Source organism: Hirundo rustica, chromosome 4 (genome assembly GCF_015227805.2).
Source record: "Hirundo rustica isolate bHirRus1 chromosome 4, bHirRus1.pri.v3, whole genome shotgun sequence".
Taxonomy (NCBI): domain Eukaryota; kingdom Metazoa; phylum Chordata; class Aves; order Passeriformes; family Hirundinidae; genus Hirundo; species Hirundo rustica.
In genome coordinates, this window is record NC_053453.1 from 66,009,518 (window position 1) to 66,031,936 (window position 22,419).

The following is a 22,419-nucleotide window of genomic DNA, read 5'->3' on the forward strand; positions in this document are numbered from 1 at the left end:
GTGTGACTCATGCCAGGGTTTCAGCACGGGTTGGATTTCCACACAGGGATGAAGAGAGGACACAGCAGTGCCACACATAAGTGACAGAATCTTCACACCATCCCTTCCCTGCAGCCAGAGACCTCCCATGCCTTTGTCACCAAACGTTTTCATGATGTTCATACCTGCTAGACAGACAGGTCTAGGTCTGCGTGATGAGAAGGACAAGGAGCACTGATATGACCTCCCCAATCTGAGCACGAGCACTGTGATCCCTGAAAAAGGAAAAATACCAGTGTAGAGTAGTGGAGGCAGTTTTCAAATGTGAATTCACAACAGCAGCTAGTTATTTCGACTGCTGGCCTACTAAACTGCTCTGAGCAGCCTTCAGCACACCTCAGGAGATCTGAATCTGTGTATGCTTAGTTTGATCTAGCTCAGATTTAAGAATTGTGTTCTCAAGTTTAAAATGGAATCTGTGTTCAAGGTCTTGGAATATTAGTCCAAGTAACCACCTTTAAATTTTTTTTCTAGCTTTGATATTGTGTTTAATACTTTAGTCATTACTTAAAAGCTCACTGGTCACTTGCAGAAGGTCTGTCTGTGAGATTTTTAACTGATAAGTAGAATTGTTTCAGCAAATAAGAATCTCTGGACTGTTCATTACTGGTTTTAAGCAGATTGAAATGCCATATCAGATCACGTATTTGGGGTTGATGCTAATACACACATGGATGAAAATGGTTGCTAATCTCGGTACTGGATCCTAATTCAAGTTTCTTCCTCACTAAGGGTTAGTGCATGCAGTTTTAGTGCCTAACTCACTCTGCTGGTGTTTTCATCTGTGTCAAGTTTAAGAGAAGGCATGAGGTTTTTGGATTTCAGCCTTTCAGTCAGTATAGTTTAAAGTACTGCATGTGCATCAAAAGGTTGTCTCCATTTAAACCATCAGCAATAGGCACATAAAACAGATATCTTCTCATCACCTCATCAGTTTTCTCAAGCCTTACCCTATTCTCAGAAAATTATGTGAGAAACTGGCAACTGATTTTTTTCCTGGAAAAATGAAACCTTCCTAGAAGATGTCCAGTAACTGTATGTGCAACGTGCTGCCTTGTGCTTTACTTGAGCTGTTTTATGAAATAGTAACACAAGTTTCTAGTTCAGGCATTTCAGAAGCTGTAAACTGAGAGAGCCAAACCTTCACAGGAATAAACACTGTGTGAGGTGTTAAGCAGTGAGGACTTAATGTCTTTCACACCAGATATAAATTTTACCAAAGTCACTAACTAGCGGTTAAATGACTTATGTTGGCCAGAGTCTGAATTTTGATAAGCCTTTAAAAAGAAAGATCTGTCCGATTCTACAATTGGTGGGAAATAATTATAATCCCAGCAAATATGCTTTGGTATTCCTAAAGGATCTTTGCAAATAAAGCAGGCTGTGTGAGTGGAAAAGGCCATACGAGCCCAGGAACCAAGATGCCATTCTGCAAATATATTCCTGTCATGCTTTTTACTTCTTCACCTTTGCTCTGCTTTGTTGTATGTTCTGAGAAGATTTTTGTCTCTGTTCAGACATGATTCCTACACCCAGTGCTGTTGCTAAATGATAGATGTGGAAAATAAGAGAAGTGATAGATCAAAGAATTAGTCCAAAACTTAAAAAAAAAAAAAAAAAAAAAAAAAAAAAAAAAAAAAAAAAAAAAAAAGTGGAAGCGACCTCTCCTCAGCTGTGAATCTTTTACATCTCTTCCACAGCCAAGAATTTTCTACTCAGAAGTTAAAATGAAGGTAAAAAAAATTCCTATTACCGGTGTGAATAGAGTCTATTCTTATGACACCAAACCCTGCAGTCTGGAACACTACTAGTGAGATTTACCAAGAAAATGGATTGCATCATTTTGCCTGTGAAGGAAATTGCCAAAGGAGATCAGGAGATTCTTTATTATGCAACAACTCTTTGTCAGTAGCTAACATAATTTTTAAAATATTTGCTTGCACAACCATAAAGAGTTTTTATTTGGTACAGGAAATATAGTCTGGGAAAATCAGACTGGATGGTTGCACTAAGTCCTTTCGGCCCTAAACCCAATGACTCTGTCTGAATCTACAGTTTTAATACACTTTCTTTATTCCTAATAATCATATGAAATTATTCTATGTAAGTGCAGGATTGTGTTCCACACACACTTATTTTTATTCTCATTGTTTTCAGATGCTGATATTTATTCACATTTTGTACTTTGGATTTTTACCTTTATTTTTTCATTCAGACCATTTTTTTTCTCTGTTACATGTGGTGTTGAAAACACATCGTTTTATAATATGTAACTTTTACCTGTTTTTAGTGTTGAAGAATATTAATTTCTTAATGTTAGATTTTTAAGATAAATTAGACCAAAATCAGGAGTGTAGGAAAAGTATCTTAGATATCTGATATATTCCTAAATTTTGCTTGTACATGGGTAATTGAATTTTCAATTAATAATCCATCATTTGCTTCTGTTCACCTAATTAATTATTTTTAAAAAAAAATTTAAAAATCAAGAGACAGTTTTGGGCTACCTGTGAAGGTTGTTCAGTATATTGGAATACTGTAATTCTCCCTACACTTGAGAAAATTAGTTCATAACATTAGAAGCAAACAAATATCAAATGGATTGTTTAACCAACATGAGTCTTCTATTTTTGTCAAGTGCTTGTAAGTTTTGCATACATTTCTGAGGTTTTGTTACTATCAAAATACACTGCATACTTTTAAAAATGAAAAGTCTTTTTTTTTTAGAATTGCTAACAAGCACTTCTCATATTCAGTGTCTTAAAATTTTGTAGGCAAGAAGTCCACTGCTTGTGATCCAACAATTTCTGCATGTAAACATTTATTAAGTTCCTGTATAAGTTCCATATAAGTTCCTGTAATACTTTTAAAAATTATCACCCGCTTTGGAAATTTCCTCTAATACTGTTACTTAAAATAATTGGCAGGTGACTGTCAGAAAGATTTTTTTTTTTTTTTCCTGAAGTTATCCTATGAACTCTGTTAGAGTAAGCAATTATAGGAAACTATGCAATTGGGGAAAAAAATAAAGCTCAGAATTTAGAGGAAAGCCATTTCCATTTCCAACAGTGGTAGTCTCTTGGGGATCTTAGTCATCGAATTGTCATGTACTTGTAGCCTCTTGAATGATCTCATGTAGACAGATGGAACTCGATTATTATTTAGTTCCCCAACACCAGGCATTTCAGTGCTGCGGTTTGCTCACTTGTGAAGTGGAATGTAAAAGCAGATTTTGTAAGGACACAGTCTTCATGCAATGTCCGTGGTGCATGATCGCAGTTTCTAAAGCAATTGGAATATAATTAATAGCATCACTGGGAAAGACAGAAGTGGTTAAATGTGTATATATATATTTAAATAAGTAGGATACTAACATTTGTCTCAGTTCATTTATATCAGACACTTGCCAGAGCAGGAAATAGCAGAGGTAATTCAGCTGGCTGCTGGCCTCTGTTATGGAAATAGGTTCTTCTGATTTCCTCATCAAACAAGAATGAAGCCCATCTCTGAATTTCACTCAGAACATAATATTTGCTTTGTTTTCTCTGTATCCCCTGCTTTGTAAGTGGGCAAAGCTTTAGACCTTTCCCTGGGTAAGATAATTGTTGTAGAGAGCTGACAGAGGTGTCTTTTGCAGCCCAGCCTTGAGGGGTTTTACCACTCTCAGGATTGTCCTGTTTCTTAACGTTCGAAGAGCAGCACTACGAGGATATGTTTTATCATCAGCAAAGTAGTGGGCTAAGCTCTACTTCAGCCCATCTTCTTCAGAATAACCTTAGATGTTTCAGGAAATGCACCTGGAAGGTTTAACAGAAGCTTAAACAGGTGTGAAAGGCTCAGGGCTTGTCAGTGTAGGAACATTTATCATTTAACATTTATCATGTAGTGGGAGCAGCCCCCTCTAAGCCAAGAACTGCTGGCACGTGTCATTTCTGCTCAGGGCCCGTGATAAAAGGGATCCATGTGACCAGTGCTGCTGCTGAGCAGGTGAGAGAACACAGGATCAGCCTTTAGAGGAAACAATTTGGAGACCTTCATTTATGTTTGAAACTGCTTTAGGTCTGTTTGATAACTAGAAGAGACAATGGAGAAAGGATGGGTTTCTGTCCAGTTACTGAAGGCAGGGAAGGTTTCTATTATTATGATTTAATATTTCTTTTCATTTGAAATGACACATTATTTGAATATTTTGATTTTCTAGGGGCAAACTGCTACTTTCACTCTAATGAATATTAGGTGAATAAAAGGCATGGTTTCCTCAAGGGATTTTACTATCCAGACAGTGCTGTGGCAGCTGCAGGTACATGACTTCTCTGACCTGCTGTGCCCTGAGAGCTCCTGAGTTTCTCACTGCAAAGTCTCTTTGCAGATATTGCACTGCAGCTTTGGAAAAACATTTTTCTCTGGGAGGCCATAACACATTTTGGTGCATTCTCCTGTCACAGTTAGTTCACAGAAACACCTCTGTTCTCAGCTGTTCTGAGGCAGGAATGGGCTTCCCTGCTGCCTGGCAGGATGTGAGGACAGATGGTTCTGTACAGAGGGAGCAGCACAAGGAGCACCCAAAGGCTTCCAGAGCACTACTGAGGGCATTCTGCAGTCTCAGGGAGTCCTTCCTCTGCCATCAGGGCTGCAATCAGCAGCAGAGCTTACCCAGAGCAATCAGGGTGACAGGTTGAGACAAGCATTAGCCCTCCACAAGCAGAAGACACAGCCATTATAGAGCAACAGGTCCCACTGCTTCCATCCTGTCCTCCACAGAGGCAAGAACAAACACAAACTTAATTGATTCATTTCCCAGGGCAACAGCTCAATCAGGAACTGGTGCTGAGAGGAATGAAAGAGCTGAGTTTGATATGCAAAGAATAACAGAAGACAAAAATAAATATTAACAGTGGGGACTAGGTTTCCAAAGGAAAATCCCCTCGAGAGGTGGTAGAATTAGCTCTCCAGTTTGAGCCTCACAGAACTAATAATTTCTGTGATAGCAAGGGTACCATTGGATTCTAGATGCATAAATGAGAAAGCAGACTGGTAGATTTCTGTTCTGTTCTTTCCTATCATTCTTTTAATTCTTATTATATTTCAAGACCAGAAACACCTTAATATATTCTTAGCTAATTTTCTCAGGGGACAGGTTTTCTTTCTCTTCCCATCCAAATCCCAACATTCATTGTTATATTTTATCCCTGATTCTTGAAGCTTAATGTCAGTAGCTTTTCTTGGAAAGCTGAAATAAATATAATATGCTTCTAAACAGAGAAAGAGAAAGAGAAATCTGTGCTATGGGGGAATTATCTTTCTGCAATATTCAAGAAATCCAAAGGTCTATCTCGGCCAATGCATTTTTCTTTAAATTTGCATATTATATAGAAGAACAGTTTTTAGTATTACTCAAGAAAACAGCTAAAAGTCTAGAAAAGCAAATGCCCAAGTACCTTCCTGGGTAGCTAGAAAATTACTATTATTATTTATTATGGCCCCTTTCTCAAAAAATAGCAGGAAATGTGAGAATGAAATTTGCAAATAATTTGTTTAGAAATCAAGTACAAATGGAATTCACACTGCCATTAGTATTTTTGTTGTGCTACTCTTACACAGAGCCTTTAAAACATCATTCAAATGCCAAATAATAGGAAAGTAGCTCTAGATATTAAAATTGAGATTAAGAACCAAAATTGTTACTGTGGATCATGACAATCTGAAAGATAAATAAAGTAACAACAAGTAATTTTTTGAGAGAATCTAATTTCTACTGTGTTATTAATTATGCAGATACTTGTTATTTAAACCATGGAAATTAATGACAGAGTAGTAAAAATAAAAACATGTAAGTTTTCCAGTTCCAGTAGCATTTACGTAGTTCATGTAAGAACACATAGCAAGTTGCTGTTTTGAGATTTTGCTTGAATTTCCAAACTTGAAAAACTAGTGGAAAAGAAGAAGAAACAAACATCAGTGAAAAAAATGCTCTAAAGTTCCGTTGTGACTCAGGAATGACGCCTTTTTTCATATATCAGGTCCCTATAAGGTTTTTACCCCTGCTATCAGAGGAAATCAGTTAAGATGTTGGCATAGCTGAGGGAGACTATGAAAGTCCCTAGACTATCAGTATAGGCAATAAGCAGTTTCCCTGTTCAGTTTCAGAGTTATGGGGTTGATATGTGAATAGAAACCACACTGAACACGGAAGGATCTGTAGCCACCTTCCCCACTGAACTTGTGGAGGTTCCTCGTTAAAAGTTGTCTCTTTTATTGAATTTAGCGGAAACAACTGAGAAAATTAATTGGAGTAGGTAGCAACAAAGCTTTTTCCAGCAACAACTGTTCAAAAACCTCAATCTGTTTAATTGATGCTCCCCTGCAAGTTCTCCAAACTTTTCCTCACATCCCTTCCCTTTCATCCTTATTGTGAGTGGGGAGCACAGCCTCTGTAGAAATGCTGCAATTTTTACACTGAAAATGAGAACACTGGTGTCCATTGGGTATGATAACAAATAGAATAGAATAAGGAACTTTTTATTTCTGGCTCTGCCAACTCCTGGACTAATTTCCCAAGAGTCCACAAAGCGGAGAATGTGGACAGATCCTAATGGATCCATCCTGATGAAAGTAATGGAAAAATATTATTAGCACATTCATTCACATGGTTACTAATATGGGATGAGAATTATGCTATTTTTAAAAATCTGCATTCTGTCACTCAAAACCCACAAAGATCATCAGAATAACTGATATGTGCATGTGAGACTGTTGTTTTCTTTGTTTTACTTTGTTCTAGACCCAGCATACCAGAAAGTGGATGGGATAGAGGTGAAATGGTAGCTAAGAAAGTAACTGAATCTGGTAGAGCCCTGGCCACTGTTTCAGGTCCTTCGTACTGTGTGATGGTTGGTGGATACAGAAGGGAAATAAGTGAAGGAGAAATATGAGGTGTCAACAAATGCTTTCATTTGCATAAGTGCAGCTGTGCTCGATAGTGGTTTTACTGTACCTGTTATTGGAAGCCAGTGGGAGGTAATCATTACAAGCATCCATAAAGCTAGCTGTTAATTGAAACCCAAATTTAGTTCAAGAGGAAAAAGAAAAACTCAAAATAAGTCTGTTAAAGAGATGAAGTGTCACGGGAGTTATCTAAGTCGTGCGATTTTTGGAAAATATGTGATACAAGTAAGGCAGTCTGAGGATTATTTAAAAATGTGCACAAATGAAATCCATTGGATTGCAAGTTGTGTTTTGTTTGAGACAGATGTGATTGTTGGGGGCAGTCTATGCCTTGGTTTCCTCAGGTTTGCTTGTACTGAAGGGCTCCTGTCAGATTACTGTTTCAACTTAATTATCTAGTCTATTATAAAGGGAGAAAAACATGAATTTTCCATAGTACTGAGATTATAAATTAAATTGAATTCTATATTTAAATCTCAACTAAAACTGATAATGTTTAAGGATCCAGGGAATTTAAAAATGTTACTCATGACAATCAATGTCATTAACAAAAATTGTAATGAGAAGTTACAAAAAAAAAAAAAAAAAAAGAAGCATTAGTATGTTTATACTCTAGATCTGAATCTGTGTTTTCAGCTCCAAATTTATGAATCTCTAATGCTGAAATTAACAATAAAAGGGGGGGGGGGGGAATGGAGATACTTTAGACATTTTATGCAATACCCAGTTTCTTATACTATTATATATAAATATAATTTTAATCTTAATTCTTCAAAAGAACATTTAGAACTTCACACATTTAAACCCCTGTATGAAGAAAGATCACCAACCTTGGCAGATACTCAGAGCAGAAACTGCTTTTCTCTGCCCCTAAATAATGTACTGAAGAGTAACAACGGAGTGAGTTTGGCAAGCATTTTGGGCAATGCTTCTTTTAAAATATTTAAGTCATAATACATAGTTCTGTTTTTATTCTGCTTTATCAGCTGAGCTTGCACAAACCTTTGAGTGTCTACCCAATTTCTCTTCAAAAAGAAATAACAGAGCACTCAAGTTCATACTCCCATCTTCAAAAATTATTTTTCTCTATTCAGCTACACAAGCCATTTCTCCGAAGAAAAAATATGATCATTTTATGGGCTACCCATGGTGTTTTGTGATCCAACCCATCCTCATCATCTTTCTCAACACAGACCTTAGGTAAATTTGAGGCACTGAAACTCAGGGGACTCTATTTTCTTTTCAAACAAAAGAGTGAGGTCTGTTTGATATATGGATATAAGAAACAACCATCAGACTCTGAACTCAGAGAGTAATGACAGTAAGAGAAGCTCTGTGTTCACATATGTCAGAACTGTAAAATATACCACTTGTCACTGTAACAAATGAGTGGAAAGAAACACCATTCGGTTGTTCAAGTTTTATTTGTTTTCTGAAATAGAAAACTGAGCTTTGTAATTTAAACTGTGGCACAAAATTCTGCACTCTTTGTGGCAAAGAAAGGGAGAGGTCAAATAGCTGTATTTGTCCTGTGCGAACTGAATGAGTTCAATCATTTTGAAATTCTGAGAAACCTGAAATTCTGACAAGCATGAAATTTGCCCACAGTGCATGTTTACATGTCTATCAAACTAGTAATTGTCAAAATAAAATCCCAGCAAAATGACCGAATATGTGAATTGACCAGCTTACACAAAAATCAATATTTTATTACTGCTGTAACAGAAACTTTAAAGTTATTCCAAAACTGTATTCTTCAATCTAGTCTGCAATGCAGGAGGGAGGGGGAAACAAATTAAAAAAAAACAAAATACAAAAAACCCCACACCCTGAAGCATGTGATTAAGTCCATCTTTACTCAAGAAAGATGTGAAATATTTGTTTCAATTTAGACAGAGTATTAGCCTGAAGTAAGTCAATAAAACTGTTCACATAAGGAGCTGAAGAATGTGAACAAGAAGCTCAGTCTTGCCTTATAACTGTAAACTATATATTTGTCATCTACACAGCAATCATTATTTTAATATGTTTCATTTAAAAATATATTGTGCTTGCCTTCTGATGCTAGAACAGCTGTACCATAAATCCAGCAGCTCTCAAACAAATTTGTACTCTCAGGGTAACTGTAGGTTTAACAGAAAAAATATTGAAGCTGAAATCTTAAAAATAAGCTTTTTAGTATTAGTAAAAAAATAAAAAAGGTCCTTTGAGATCACATGAGCATGCTTGAGAGTGGCTGCCTTACAGAGTGGCTTCCTTACATGCCCCTTACAAACTCATATCCTAAGTTATTAATATGCAATTTTTGGGGGGGTGGGAGGTAGCAAAGGTATATTTAAAATTTAGAACAGGAAGAATTTAGAGCATAACAGACATCTCAAAACCTAAACTTTTGCAGTGTTAGGATAATTGTATAACTGAGAAAAGAAAAAAAATAAGAACTGGCAGAAACTCTCTTCCTTAGGTTACACATCTCAAGTCCTGTTGCCTCTATACTGTATGGCAACGTCCTGTTGCATGAGTGCTTAGGATATGGTGTCAATATAGAACATCTCTCTTGGTGAGGATTATTAACATTCATATGGACCCTATCCATTCTTCTGAGTATTTTATCCTCCAAAACGTTATTGTTGTGACAGGAAAGCTGTCATTACTACTCCTTTACTTAGCTTTTCTTCTGAAACAGAACAGCCTCTCAAAGCACATTGAGAGCAGTAAAGAGAGCAACTTTTACAATCATGTTCTTTTTGAAGCACTTAGACAGGATTAGTTTTTATACACATACCTGTGGAGAAATTATTCTCCTACATAAATTACAGTGTCTAAAGGTCATGTAAATGTTCATGATCTAAATATTCCATCAGATTTCTTTCTACTGGGTCTGATGGAGTATAAGTGTTTTCAAGAGCAGAACTTGACCTTCTACTTTCAGCACCTTTTTGTTAGTGTGAATTCGAACATAAAAAGACCAGGAATCCAGAAATTTTTGTTTCTGATTTTGTTTTAATTTCCCAGTTTAGTAACTGAAGATTTTTTCCCTAAAATACAATTTTGTTGTTACTCCTCCTGTACTTCATGGAAATAATTTTTGAAAATTGCTTGTGAACTTCTTCAGAAGCATCTGAGGCTGCAAAAGAAGCCCCTCTCCATGTTAAAAAAAAAACAAAAAAACATACAGTTTTGCAGGATTGGAACTGAATTTTGGTAGTATGATCAGGTTTCTGATAATTGCTTTTCTTTTTCAGGAAAGCATAGATTTGGGTGAGATCATGTTTTCCCTTTGTTATTTGCCTACTGCTGGGAGAATGACTTTGACAGTCATCAAATGTCGGAATCTCAAAGCAATGGATATAACTGGTGCATCAGGTGAATCTTCTTTTCTTGAGCAAGGCTGTTCAGGAAGGGGATGAATAAGATCTTGGGGTTTGTGTGCCTATCATGGCTGTGGGGTGGAAGTAGCAGGAAAATGGATACTTGTTTAGATGGGTTGCCTATCTTTGATCTGGCAGCCAGTGTGTCTGTTCGGAGTGCCCGTAGCTTTCTTTTGCATTTACAACATGATGAAAACAGTGTTTTCCAGGGTCACTCAAATTTTGCAACTTTTTACTTAACAATATAACATTCCTACCACAAATATTGTTCTTATGCTACACATTTGAATGGCTTTGAGTCCTAATGCATGAACTGACTATCTGTTACCCAGATCCATACGTCAAAGTGTCGCTGATGTGTGAGGGACGGAGACTGAAAAAGAGGAAAACAACCACAAAGAAGAACACTCTAAATCCCGTTTATAATGAGGCTATCATCTTTGATATCCCTCCAGAGAATGTGGACCAGGTCAGCCTCTCCATTGCAGTGATGGATTATGACAGGTAAGCACAGTTCACTTTCTGACCATTGAGATAATTCCTGATCTCAGCACGTGACCACTTTCTTCCTCCTTGAGCTTACAAGCAGCTTCAGTGTCACAAAAGATAAAGCCTTGGGGCCTTTTCCTGAAGAGGTTTAAAGCTTCCACACCTTTTAGAGCACATGGCCAGATGGACATCTGTGTCCTAAATAACTGAGATAAGGAAGAAATATGGCTCAATTTTCTTTCAGGCCACTAGTCCTGACATACATTCCTGTCCATTTCTGGGGGCTGGATTATGTATAAACTTCATAAATCAGGTGCGTCTTCTAGCTTAAAAAAGTCCCTCACCCCTCTAATTTCTATTTAAATAGCAGATATTTGAAACTAAAGAAAATTTCAGTGACTAAAAATGAATTAGATGCTAATTACGTCATTGAATTAAGCCATAATTAATTCTTCGGTTGATTCAGTTGAAATAACCTTTAAATATTTAACCTTCAATATGTAACTTTTGGGTTCAGCCATCACTGTCTAGGGCTAATTATCCATGGCTTCACTGAGAATTGAGAGGAAGAGACTCTTGCTTAGGGTGGCTCAAGGACTGCAGGTTGATCAAGGCCGTGACTGACAGAATCCTGCCCAAGCCAAGTCTGCTTCATTCAAGTGCTATTAGCAATGAGCTCTTGAGATTGCAGGGCAAATAAACAGTGAAAGCCCAATTTAGTAACATCACCCTTCAGACTGTTTTCCCTTGCCATCAGGTTTCTGGTTGTTCTCCAAGCTCTGCCAGGAGGACTTTCTCAGTCAGACGTGAGAGCGGCACCACGGTGCCATTAGCGGGGAAGGAGCACAGCAGCTTGCACACTTTCCTCCTCAGCTCCTCCTTTCCCAGCACTTGTTAAGGGGAAATTGGAAAGCATTATTCTGAGGTACATAGAGTCAAGGTACAGAAAATTACTTTCTGGTGCTCCCCAACCAGTTTATGGCACTGTGAGGAGCATAAAGTATTAAGGTATAGCCTATTACAGCTATGACTCTTAACTTTCACATTTTTGATAGAATTTCCAAAGATGACAACAGCTTGAGCTGAGAAATAGTTTATGAAATCATGTCTGAAGAATTTGCAGCAGGAAATGTATTCCTGACCGTTTTCCTTCACCTTCCTCTCCCACAAAATTCAAGCATGTTTTCCTTCAGATAAATTTGTGTATTATGAACTTTTTCTATCCTTGTGTCTTTTAGGTTGTAACCTTTTAATGGCAAGGATTATGTTTTCATTGCTATTTTTATAGCTGCTAGAAGCACTCTGGAAGTGGCTGGAGGTTTTTGATGTTACCATTACAGAATTTAATATTACTATAATACCATTAAAGCTAATATCTATAATAAATGATGTGAAAACTTTGGTCATGTATTCTGTGCCACACTAAACTAGTAAACAGAATTGTATATCAGATGTTATTAAAACTATTTTTTTATTAAAAATAAATTCTTTCTCTCTCTACAATTCTCAGAGTAGGGCACAATGAGGTCATTGGAGTATGCCGGACAGGAATTGATGCCGAAGGCCTTGGAAGAGACCATTGGAATGAAATGCTGGCTTACCCACGTAAACCAATTACTCACTGGCACCCTCTACTAGAGGTAAGGAGTAGCAAAATTTTCTCCTTGATATTGAATGCTTTTGTCCCTCACATTTAAGGGCTTCTGAAAATCATGAAAATCAGTGCAGCACCTGTAGATCAGGTAGAAGATCATTAGCACAGCCTAAATGTAGTTGCATGGGTTTATCTATCACTTAAAAGGGCCTTTTCAACAGTTTCCATGGAGCTCTGATGGCATTGTAAGATTACATTTAGACATTTAAAATTTCCAGAGATTATGATAAAGTGCTTACAGCTACTTAGAAGAGATCATTTGCAAAAATTTCAAAAGCAATCATTTCCTCTTCAAAAATCTTTAGCATAAGCTGCTGTTGCTAAAACATTAATCTGGAACTGGGCCACAAATTAGGCTAAATTGTGGCAACATACCAGCAGCTCCCTCCAGAGTTATTCAACAGAGGCTTACTGGAAGCTTTTTCAAATGTAGGGGTGATTATATCTACAAGTCCTTGGGCTTGGACTCCCTCTGCGATCTGCTGTGGCCACACATTGTTGGTGTTCTGTACACAAAATCCTCACAGCTCTGGACTCAGAAAGATACATATTGAAGCCTTAAGAAGCAGCAGGGACATGGTTTAGCCCATCAAAAAAGCAATCTCTGTAGAAAAATTAGTTGCTGCCTGAGGTTATTTGATTTTCCCACTGTGTAGCACATGGTTGCCCAACATGTCCCGTGACATGTAGCAAAAGCATAATACCAAGGCTTCAGTAAAACACCAAGAAGCATGTTGGGGCAAGGAAACTGAGTCAAGGCAGCAGAGAAGTGTCTTTTAGAGGATCACAGCTCTGTCTGGTTTATGTAAGTTATGTAAGGAGACAGAGGTAGCTCCCCTGTTGGTGATATAAACCCACTCCTGTGAAATGAGTCAGAGGCAATTTTAGAAGGTCACTTCAGAAATTTTCTTTCCATTATTAGTTCTGATGGAGACTTTGACACAAGAGACTTTGATCCAGAGACTAGAAAAGGTCTAGATGTAATCTGGATTCTTTTTGAGACAGGCTCTCATCCTCTGAAATGAGTGTAATGCACAGCCAGATACGATGACATTTGTAAAAATAACAATTTTCTTGCAGCTACCTGGCCGAGCAACCAGTTTTGATAGCCAGGGATCCTGTTCCTCACCCAAACCACCGCTTACGCCCTAGGGAGCAAGCATGGATTCCTCATGGTCAGTGTCCAAAGCTCCCTTGTAGCTCCCATCTACATAAACAGAAGGTTTGGCTTCCGCAGATGAACTGTATCCATATTTTTTAATCAAAGTACATCTTTCCTATTCGAAGTCTTATATGACCATTTATAATAATTTGTTAATGTGTGAATGAAGTTGACTCGAGTCAAATATGACCCTTTCTTGTGCAAATTCATTCACCTGTTTTATCTCTGGCATACATCCAGTGTCATATTCAAGCAGTGTTTTGATGGGGCCTGTATCATTTCATAGGCAAGGAAATTAGAAAAAAATATCCCTTAAGCAATTCAAAACTACTGCAGCTTTTAACACCTAATTCTTTTGAGGGAGAGCAAAGAGTCATATACAGCTCATGTAGTAAATTCCTTCTAAATTGCACTAAATCCTCTACGACTTTGCAAAATCACACCTCAAACTGAACGTTGCATAAAAAATAACCTGTTGTCATATTTTGAGTGTCTGGAAAATCAGTTCATTCCTTGGGCAGGGAGGAAGGGCTGATTTAAAGCCCACCGGAGCCAATGAGGAGGATCTACTGACTTCAATGGGTTTTAGTCGAGCCCTTATGAAACAGGTATGAGAACTGGATCTATGCAGTTATAACCTTCCAGCACTCATAATGACAGCTGCATCCCTACACAAGTCAAACTGCAGAGGAGAGAATTCTCAGAAGGAATTGATTTAATGTGATTTATCTCTTCACAAAATTGACCAAATATTGCAGTTACCTACAATATTTTTGTGATTCTTGATTTAATGTGACAGACTTAGATTTTTTGAAGATATTTTGACTGAGTGCTCAGCACACATGGAATTTAGTTTCTGGTTGCTGGCTGGATGCCTCTAGACATAGATGCTAAATATGAATTTGAGATGTGTTTTCTGTCAGTCTATGGTGAGAGAAATTGAAATGTGACTATTTTACAAGCAAGTAAAGTAATTTATTAGAATACACAGTGACAGCAAATGCAAAAATCTATTGACTGTAGTCAGGTATTTTAAAAACCAGAAGAAAACTACATATTTTGTGGATTTATCTCTAAACACTGCAGTTTACCTCAATTAGATAAATCAGATAGTTACTTTCTTTTTTCCTTTTTTCCTTCTTTCTGTAGCACAAACGGCCTGATTGGGTCTGAGGTTTTGAAAGCTGGACTGTAATTAGAAAAAAGTTGGGTGGTGTCACTTTTGGTATCTTTGAATATATATAAAGAAAATTGAGGAGGCAGTGTTTTCCAAAACAGCAGTTTTACAGACGTGTCATGAAGGAGAAAAACGCCAAAGGAAGATTGATTTATGATAATGAAAGAAATTTTGAGAATTAGTCTGGATATGAAGGGGAGAGGTTGTTTTATCAAACTTCTGAAGAACCATTTTGAGTTGGTTTAGCCTGGCTGACACAGAATATGTTCCTGAAGATCCAGTCCCTCCATGCCACTGACTAATCTCTAAGACAGACAAAAATACCTTGACGTGTCTTAATTACTCCAGAAAAGCTAGCAGGTGTGGTCTTAACATTGCAGGTGTATCTAAATCAAAAAAAAGGAGGCAGCCTTGCTTCCTTTACATCTTGCACCTGTGCATATGAACACAGCAAGCAAGTAAATTTAAAAATTAATCTCTCAAACAGTCTTTACAATAAGGGGGGGACAGAAAGAAAATGAAAAGAAAAAGAAAGAAAAGAAAGAAAAGAAAAGAAAAGAAAAGAAAAGAAGAAAGAAAAGAAAAGAAAAGAAAAGAAAGAAAAGAAAAGAAAAGAAAAGAAAAGAAAAGAAAAGAAAAGAAAAGAAAAGAGGGAAAAAAAGAAAAGGCTCCAGCCCAAGATTTTGAATGCCTTTTTCATGTTGTTATTCATGGCCTCTAGGCAGAAATGGTTTCTCCCAAAGAGGATTGGTAATGCTGAACACTGATCCTCTCTGCTTAAGACTGTATTTTCATCACCATAAATACAGAGCAGCCTTGCAGAATTTCATTCCTCATTTGCCCTGGATGAGTAATTTTTTTACTAGGAGAAGAAACTCTCCTCTGTGAGGTTTTTTCCCCTCCCATCATTGTTATCCTAACAAAATTCTGTGACCTAGATCATTTTCAACGTGATTTTGCAAGGCTGATATAGAAACAGATATATATATATATATATATATATATGGAGATTTAAAAACTATTTTATGTATACATTTATCTTAATATAAATTATATCAACAGTGGCCTTTGTGGCCTAGAAAATACTTTTTGTAATGTTGTACTGTAACAGTTAATTAAATATTCTTTGCACTTTTTTGCACCTAATATCCAAAAAGTGAACAAATTCACAATCAAATGTAGCATAAGTGTTCAGCAATGAGCAATGTATTTTTACCTATCGTACTGTTCTCTATGAGTATCTTGTATGTTTCATCACAGGTAGTAAGGTATTTAAAGATTCATTTTCTCAAATTTAACTGTTGTCAAATACCAAAGGCTCAGTTTGTGCCCCCTTGTAGTGGTTTTTTTTGGTATTGTTTATAACAATAATGAATGACTTCTGTGTCTAAACTTGACTGATGGGTGCTCTGCATCTAGGAGAAATCAGGCTGCAAAATCATCTGGACATCTAACTTCAAAAATGATCCCCTAAGTAATTATATTTATTCCCTTAGCAGTAATTGATAGAATTAGTGAAAAAGGGGTTTTGCCCCCATTGTTTCTTTACCTATCTCAAGGATATGTACCTCGTATGACCTACCCATTGGATTTAGAGCCTGGTTCACAAGTTACTTTCAGTGGCATCACAGAAGCACCAAGGAGGAAACTAGGACAGTTTAAGTCAAGGAATATGTTGCTTGATATACATCTTTAATAAGGAATTTTAAATATTTTAATTTGGAAATTTGGAGAAGTTGCAAGTTCCCTGCTCCCCTGCTTCCATACTGATTTTTTTTTTTTTTTTTTTTCCCTACTTACCCACATTTCTCCCATATCTTCATTACTGTAACTTGGGAAAAATCAAATGTAGCCAAAGGCTGGTTTAAAATATATTGTAGCACTTTTACAGCAGTTAGAAAAGCTTCATTTCCCAAAGGCCTGAGTTATTTTTATTGAAGCAGTTTACTGGAAACAGCACCAGTGCTTAATAAGAATTATATTTGCATGGCCTGGCTTTTTTATACTTTTAAGTCATATACTGCATTCCATGATCTCAGATTTGGATCACATTTTACAGTCCTGCTGATATGTCCTTTCTCCTTGCCCTCCCAGCAAACAACCATTTATTTTGTCACCATCTTTTGTCTATTCTGGGCTTAGGAATATGAATACTGGTCAGGGATAACGTGGCCAGCAACATCCTCTGAAAAACTTTTTCTTCAATAAATGCAATTCTTTGGACTTCTTATGTTTAAGTAACAAAGTTATACATCTTTCTTAAAGAATCACCACAATTTCTGATATTTTTTATAAAAATATTGAGCTAACAATAAATGTTTTCATTGATTTTTTTCAAGGGATAAAACAATTGCCTAATTTCTTTCTGTGGATGCATTTTTGGAGCAATATTAAGAAAAAGTTTAACTAAAAGACTCATTTGGTCCATTCTTTTCCCGTCTTTCTCAGCTTTTTAATTGGATTCAATGCAATCTTTTTAAATTTTTTTAACATGATGATGTACAACATATACATGATAGTCTAGTTCCAAGATTGTTTTGCTATCTCTTTTTTATAAACTTTTATATGTACTAAGCTTTTATTATACTCCATTAATTTAACAGGCTTTATACATCTGAAATTATTTGACTGTATTTTTTGAGTGAGCAAACATTTAAAAGAAGGGTATTTCAGAACCAAGTAACAGAGTTCTTCTACTGAAGATGTAAAATTTTTCAGAAATCCATAAATGTGCCTGTCAAATTTGAAAATCACCTTATTTGAACATGCAAAAACCTAGGTTTGCACATGCAAGTACTTGCACTTGCTGGGTGTGCAATTACTATTATTTATCACTTCTGTTACAACAGAACACCCATGCCTAATCAGAAACACATTTCGGCTCATGATAAACACTTGAAAAATCTGTGCTGAGTGACCCTGAAAAGTTCACATGACATTGTTTCTGCAAGTGAACATGCTTGAAAATTCAGTAAGCGTTAAAATATGATGTGTATGTTAATCAGACAGTGAGGTGACTTTTGGGCAAAGCTCATGTGTGTTGGACCATTCAAAAATATGGATAAAATATACCATATATATCAGAAATACCAATGCATGTTTTGATGGGACATTTTCTCTCTCGTTCACACCACAGCAGAGACTCAGTTTAACTCGAGATTCATTTTCATTTAGCTCCTGAGCCTTGCTAGTCTAAACTGAGCTCACAGAAAACAGCTGAACTATGGCAAAGAGCAGACCAGAGAGCTAGGAAAGATGAAGGAAATTGTGGCAGTAGACACAAAGCTGTTCCATGCAAGTGCAAATGCCTTGAAACTTAACCTTCCCCCTGAAACTAATTCCAATAATTTTACCACTTGTGCTTTCTTTCTCTGCTGTAAAACAGGACAAAAGAAGCATGCTACTGAAGAAGCATCAGCATTAAGCCTAGGAGTTGAAGTGCTGATCATAGCCATTTGCCTTTTCCAAAATAATACCTTAACTTCTAAAAGTGTCTTTTGTTTGCTCATCTAGATGAATAAATATCTCCCGCACACTTTTGCTTTTTCTTAACCCTGGAAAATGGCCATTTTTTAACAGCTTGCAGGAAACCAGGAGCTAGATACCCAAAAGAAAGTGAAGCCACAGATGGGATTTGAATTTCACAGGGGAATCTGGTCAGGAAAATGGAACTAACACCTTCAATCTTGTGCTGAGTGCTAAGGGATGGTTGATGATAGCAAGTTCTCAGGGCTGTGATTTTATGTTTTATCTGATAGCATCTCTACAATGTTGCTGTTGCTGGGAAACCTCTTTGCAGGCTCAGAGAGAATGCCTCTGCTATTGCCATGTGAATTTTTTCCTGCCCAGGTGTAGACTGTGATTCTTGTGTCACATGGGGCTCAGTCTCCTGGAAGGGCAGAAAGCAAGTTAAATTTGCAGAATGGGAAAAAACAAATTTAGCACTCTGCCATCGTAAGGACTATTCATTTTGTTGGAACTAAGCACAAGTGTTTGTGCCTTGCTGACCCAGGGGAGGGCATTTCTTACCGCACTCTGTGGCCAAGCCTGTGGTGCTGAGCCATGTCGATGCTACTGAAGATCCTCAGTACCAACACTGTCAAAATATAACACATATAAATACAGGCTATATGGATTGCCAGAACACTAAAACTCCCTCCTTTGGAAAAGAAATGATGACTCCCTGAAATATAAATCAAGGCTGTATGCTCTGGAGGTTGGATCTGCAGGAAGTCACAGAGCTGCTGTGATGAAAGTGAAGCTGCTCTGTAATAATTTATGAATACAATATGTTGAGTTGACTATTGGTCCTGAGCTAGGTGCATTCAATAAATCTACTTTAGGGAAAAATGGGCAGAAATTGTTTGACAGGAGCGAGTTGTATAAAATGTTAATGTCCATCTTGGTGGCCTGGGAGACTCTGCTGAGGCTATAGCCAGTCTGAAAAACGCGTCTCATCTAAAATGGTGAAATCCCAAGCAGGCATAGGATAAAAGGCACAGGAAAGATCAAGAGATCTGATTCAGAGCAGACAAGATTTATGTCTGAGCAGGCTGGGGATGCAAGCTGGTACTGTAGTTTACAGAGAAAATAGGCTTGGTTGCTCTCTCATGAATGGATGGGAAAGCTGGAGGCAGGACAAATATGCATATAGGCTGTTATTTTCAATTCCATTAATTTGAAATATTTAAGTTTGCATATTTAAGATTAAATATTTAAATACCATTCTATTTTTAATGAAGTGGAGTATTCACAGGCTTCCTAAAAGAAAAGTTGCAAATCCATTCAGGCTGCCTGGGTTGGCACAGTTACAACAGACACAGTGTCCCAAAGCCCAGCAAAAATTAAAGAATTGTGAAATCCTACCTCTCCCCTGGAGAGCTGAAGTTAGGATGCCTGACACCAAAAGAAAAAAAAAGAAAGCAGACCAAGGAAAGGATGAGAGCACAGCTATTTTATCACAGCTTCAGAGCTCACAGTCATTGATTAGAAAAGGGTGCCAGAAACATGTTTTCATGGTAGCAATCTACATTTTATGCGACTTTCTTCTCCTTCAAAATACAAGCATGTGAGTGGTTTTGAGAGATTGCTTTTAAAGAGTTTGGGGTATTTTCATACCTTAAAATTTTAAGACCCTGAAGTAAAGTAAATCTATCCATACATCCACCCATGAGGAAAATAAAATAAAATTTAAACAAGAGTGAGGAATAAAAACTTTCTGTACAATAAATAAAGCTCCAGAACATACTTGAAATTGCTTCCTTTGTAGAATAATCATATAGATTTAAGACCTAATATCCTGAGACCTCTTAGTTTAAAAAGGAAATACCATGTTTCTGATTATAAAGCAGTATTTTCCTGCAGATATAGAATTCCTTGTTGCCTGGCCATGTGTGATTTCAAATATCAGAAATGTTCTAACAAAGGTTTTTCAACATCACAGACATGAATTTTAGACACTTAAGATTAGCTCTAGCAAAATGAAATCTGTTTTTTGGGGGACATTTTCTAGGTTAATTTCAGGAGCAATTGTAAGCTGTTGAGTGTTTTTGTGAAGCAGATACATTTCCATAAAAGTAGTCTGAAAGAGGAGAGAAAAAAAGGGTTGAGTTGCTTTTTTCCATATGTTATGAGTTGAGACTGATAATAGGATCGGAACTGAAGAGAACTGAACAAGAAGATATTTAAAACAAATTTCTTGTGACATCTGAGCCATAACAGGATACAAGGTGGGGGGGCGGGGGGAGGGAGGGAGAGAGCCTATAGAGTATGAAAGAGCCTTCTAGAAAATAAAATAAAAATAATAAAATAGAATAACACCAAGAAACAAAAAACCTGTTAAAAGGAAAAATGGAAAATGTTAAAAGGGGTTCAATAGTCTTTTCAATAGAATAAAAGTATGTGTAACAAATACTTCCAAGTAGAAAAGGCATTTTTGCTGTGATTCCCCTGCCCCATATCTTGTATTCTTGTATGGCCATTGCAAGCTCATGAGGGAAGTGGGAGCCAATTTCACAACCTGAGTCCATTCTTAAACTAAAAACAACCCTCTGCCCCACAGATCTTGTTCTCAGAGGATTCACAGTGCAAAGAGCATCGGTAGTTGCTCATGGTACATCCTATCCCTCTGGTTTTTTTCTTGCAGCACAGTTGAGGCAAAAAAAGGACATTTCCCACGTGTACTGAGACACATTCCTCTCTAGATGCTGTAATGGCCTCCTATTTATTTGCACCTGACATAAGTTGGAAGATTTCCAATAGGTAAAAAAAAATTTTATATAATGTCATCTCTTCACATTATCAAAGCCTCTGATAAAAGAGTGCTTGAATTACCAAGAGAAAACACTTCTGGAAATGCTGCTGTGGTACACAAGGTACTGGTTTTGTTCTCAACTGAAGCCTCAACTAACACCACAAAATGGTGGACAAGTCATTCACTGCTGCAGGTGCTAATTCTCTGATGACTCAAAACCCTGAATTCATAATTATGGTGCATTTCTCCTTTAATATCCCACAGGTCTTTGTGTACGAATAGGGTCCTGGAACTGAGGTTTCAGCCAAATCCTGTCTCCTCCTGTTCTTCCTATTCATGGAGGTTCAGCTGAATAGTGAATTCTTATTCCTTTGTCCCAGATTGTCACATAGTGGGTGTACTGTGAATGTTTCACCCTGTGAGTGGCTGCCTCTTATTAAAAATCAGAGTGATCAATAGAGGACCATTACTTCCCTCACCATAGTTTTCTGAGGCTTAATTGTGTAATAATAGCTATGAGGCAAATGACTGCATAGCTGAACAAGACAGAGAATTGCCAGCTGTAATTATTTTTGTCAAATGGGCATGTGTCTATGGGTGTATCTTTCTTCCTGTAAATGGAGATTTGGCTACCACAGATAATGAAAAAGGAGATTTTGTGGAGTCTCCAAAGAGCACATCACACTCTTACATCTCCTCCTTTCAAGCTTCATGTATTATAAGTGCTTAATGGTCTTAATTATCCTTATAGCACAAGAACCTGATCAGTTTCTTTAAATCTACAACCTTTTCAGCTCTTAATCCACATAGGTAACTTTGGGCTAGGGAATCAAAATCAGTAATGAGAAAGTATAGCTTTACCTTAGCCAGCTGCTGAAATCTGTACAGCTGGACTTTTTCTGTATTCCTCTGAAAGGGAGCCTGGCACTACTGCACTTTAGCTACTTGCCAGTAGCAGACAAACAATTGTAGGTCACAGCCAGGTTTCAGAGAAGCTCTGAGGATTAACCCCTAAAATCCTGGCTCTGATTCTGCCTGCCCTCCAGGCACAGGGCAGTCTATCATGTTGAAGAGCAATCCTACTCAAAGAGGGCTTGATGATGAGCAATCTGTACTGTGAGAAGAGATTTTATTCAAATGATGCCAACACGGCTTTTAAATTTTTCTTTTTCTTTTTTTTTTTTTTTTTTTCATGTAGTGTTGTTATAAATGGAGTTTTTCTCAAGACAGAATTTTGTAATTTAATCTCTAGCAGGGCAAAAGTGGTACTAAAGTACCAATCTACTCATGCACTGAAAATAATATTGATACCAAAAAGAAAAAAAAAAA

At 37.1% G+C, this 22,419-nt stretch overlaps 1 protein-coding gene across 1 annotated transcript in view; it reads left to right on the forward strand.

Annotated features, from left to right (window-relative positions):
• The window catches only part of SYT10 (synaptotagmin 10), a 35,258-nt gene extending 19,911 nt beyond the window's left edge, over positions 1-15,347 (forward strand). The window contains exons 4-7 of the mRNA XM_040062214.1: positions 10,230-10,350; positions 10,688-10,859; positions 12,355-12,484; positions 13,579-15,347. Of these exons, the coding sequence (XP_039918148.1) occupies positions 10,230-10,350; positions 10,688-10,859; positions 12,355-12,484; positions 13,579-13,650 (495 nt within the window). The 3' untranslated portion in view covers positions 13,651-15,347. The remainder of the gene's footprint in view (positions 1-10,229; positions 10,351-10,687; positions 10,860-12,354; positions 12,485-13,578) is intronic.
• The last annotated feature ends 7,072 nt before the right edge of the window (positions 15,348-22,419 follow it).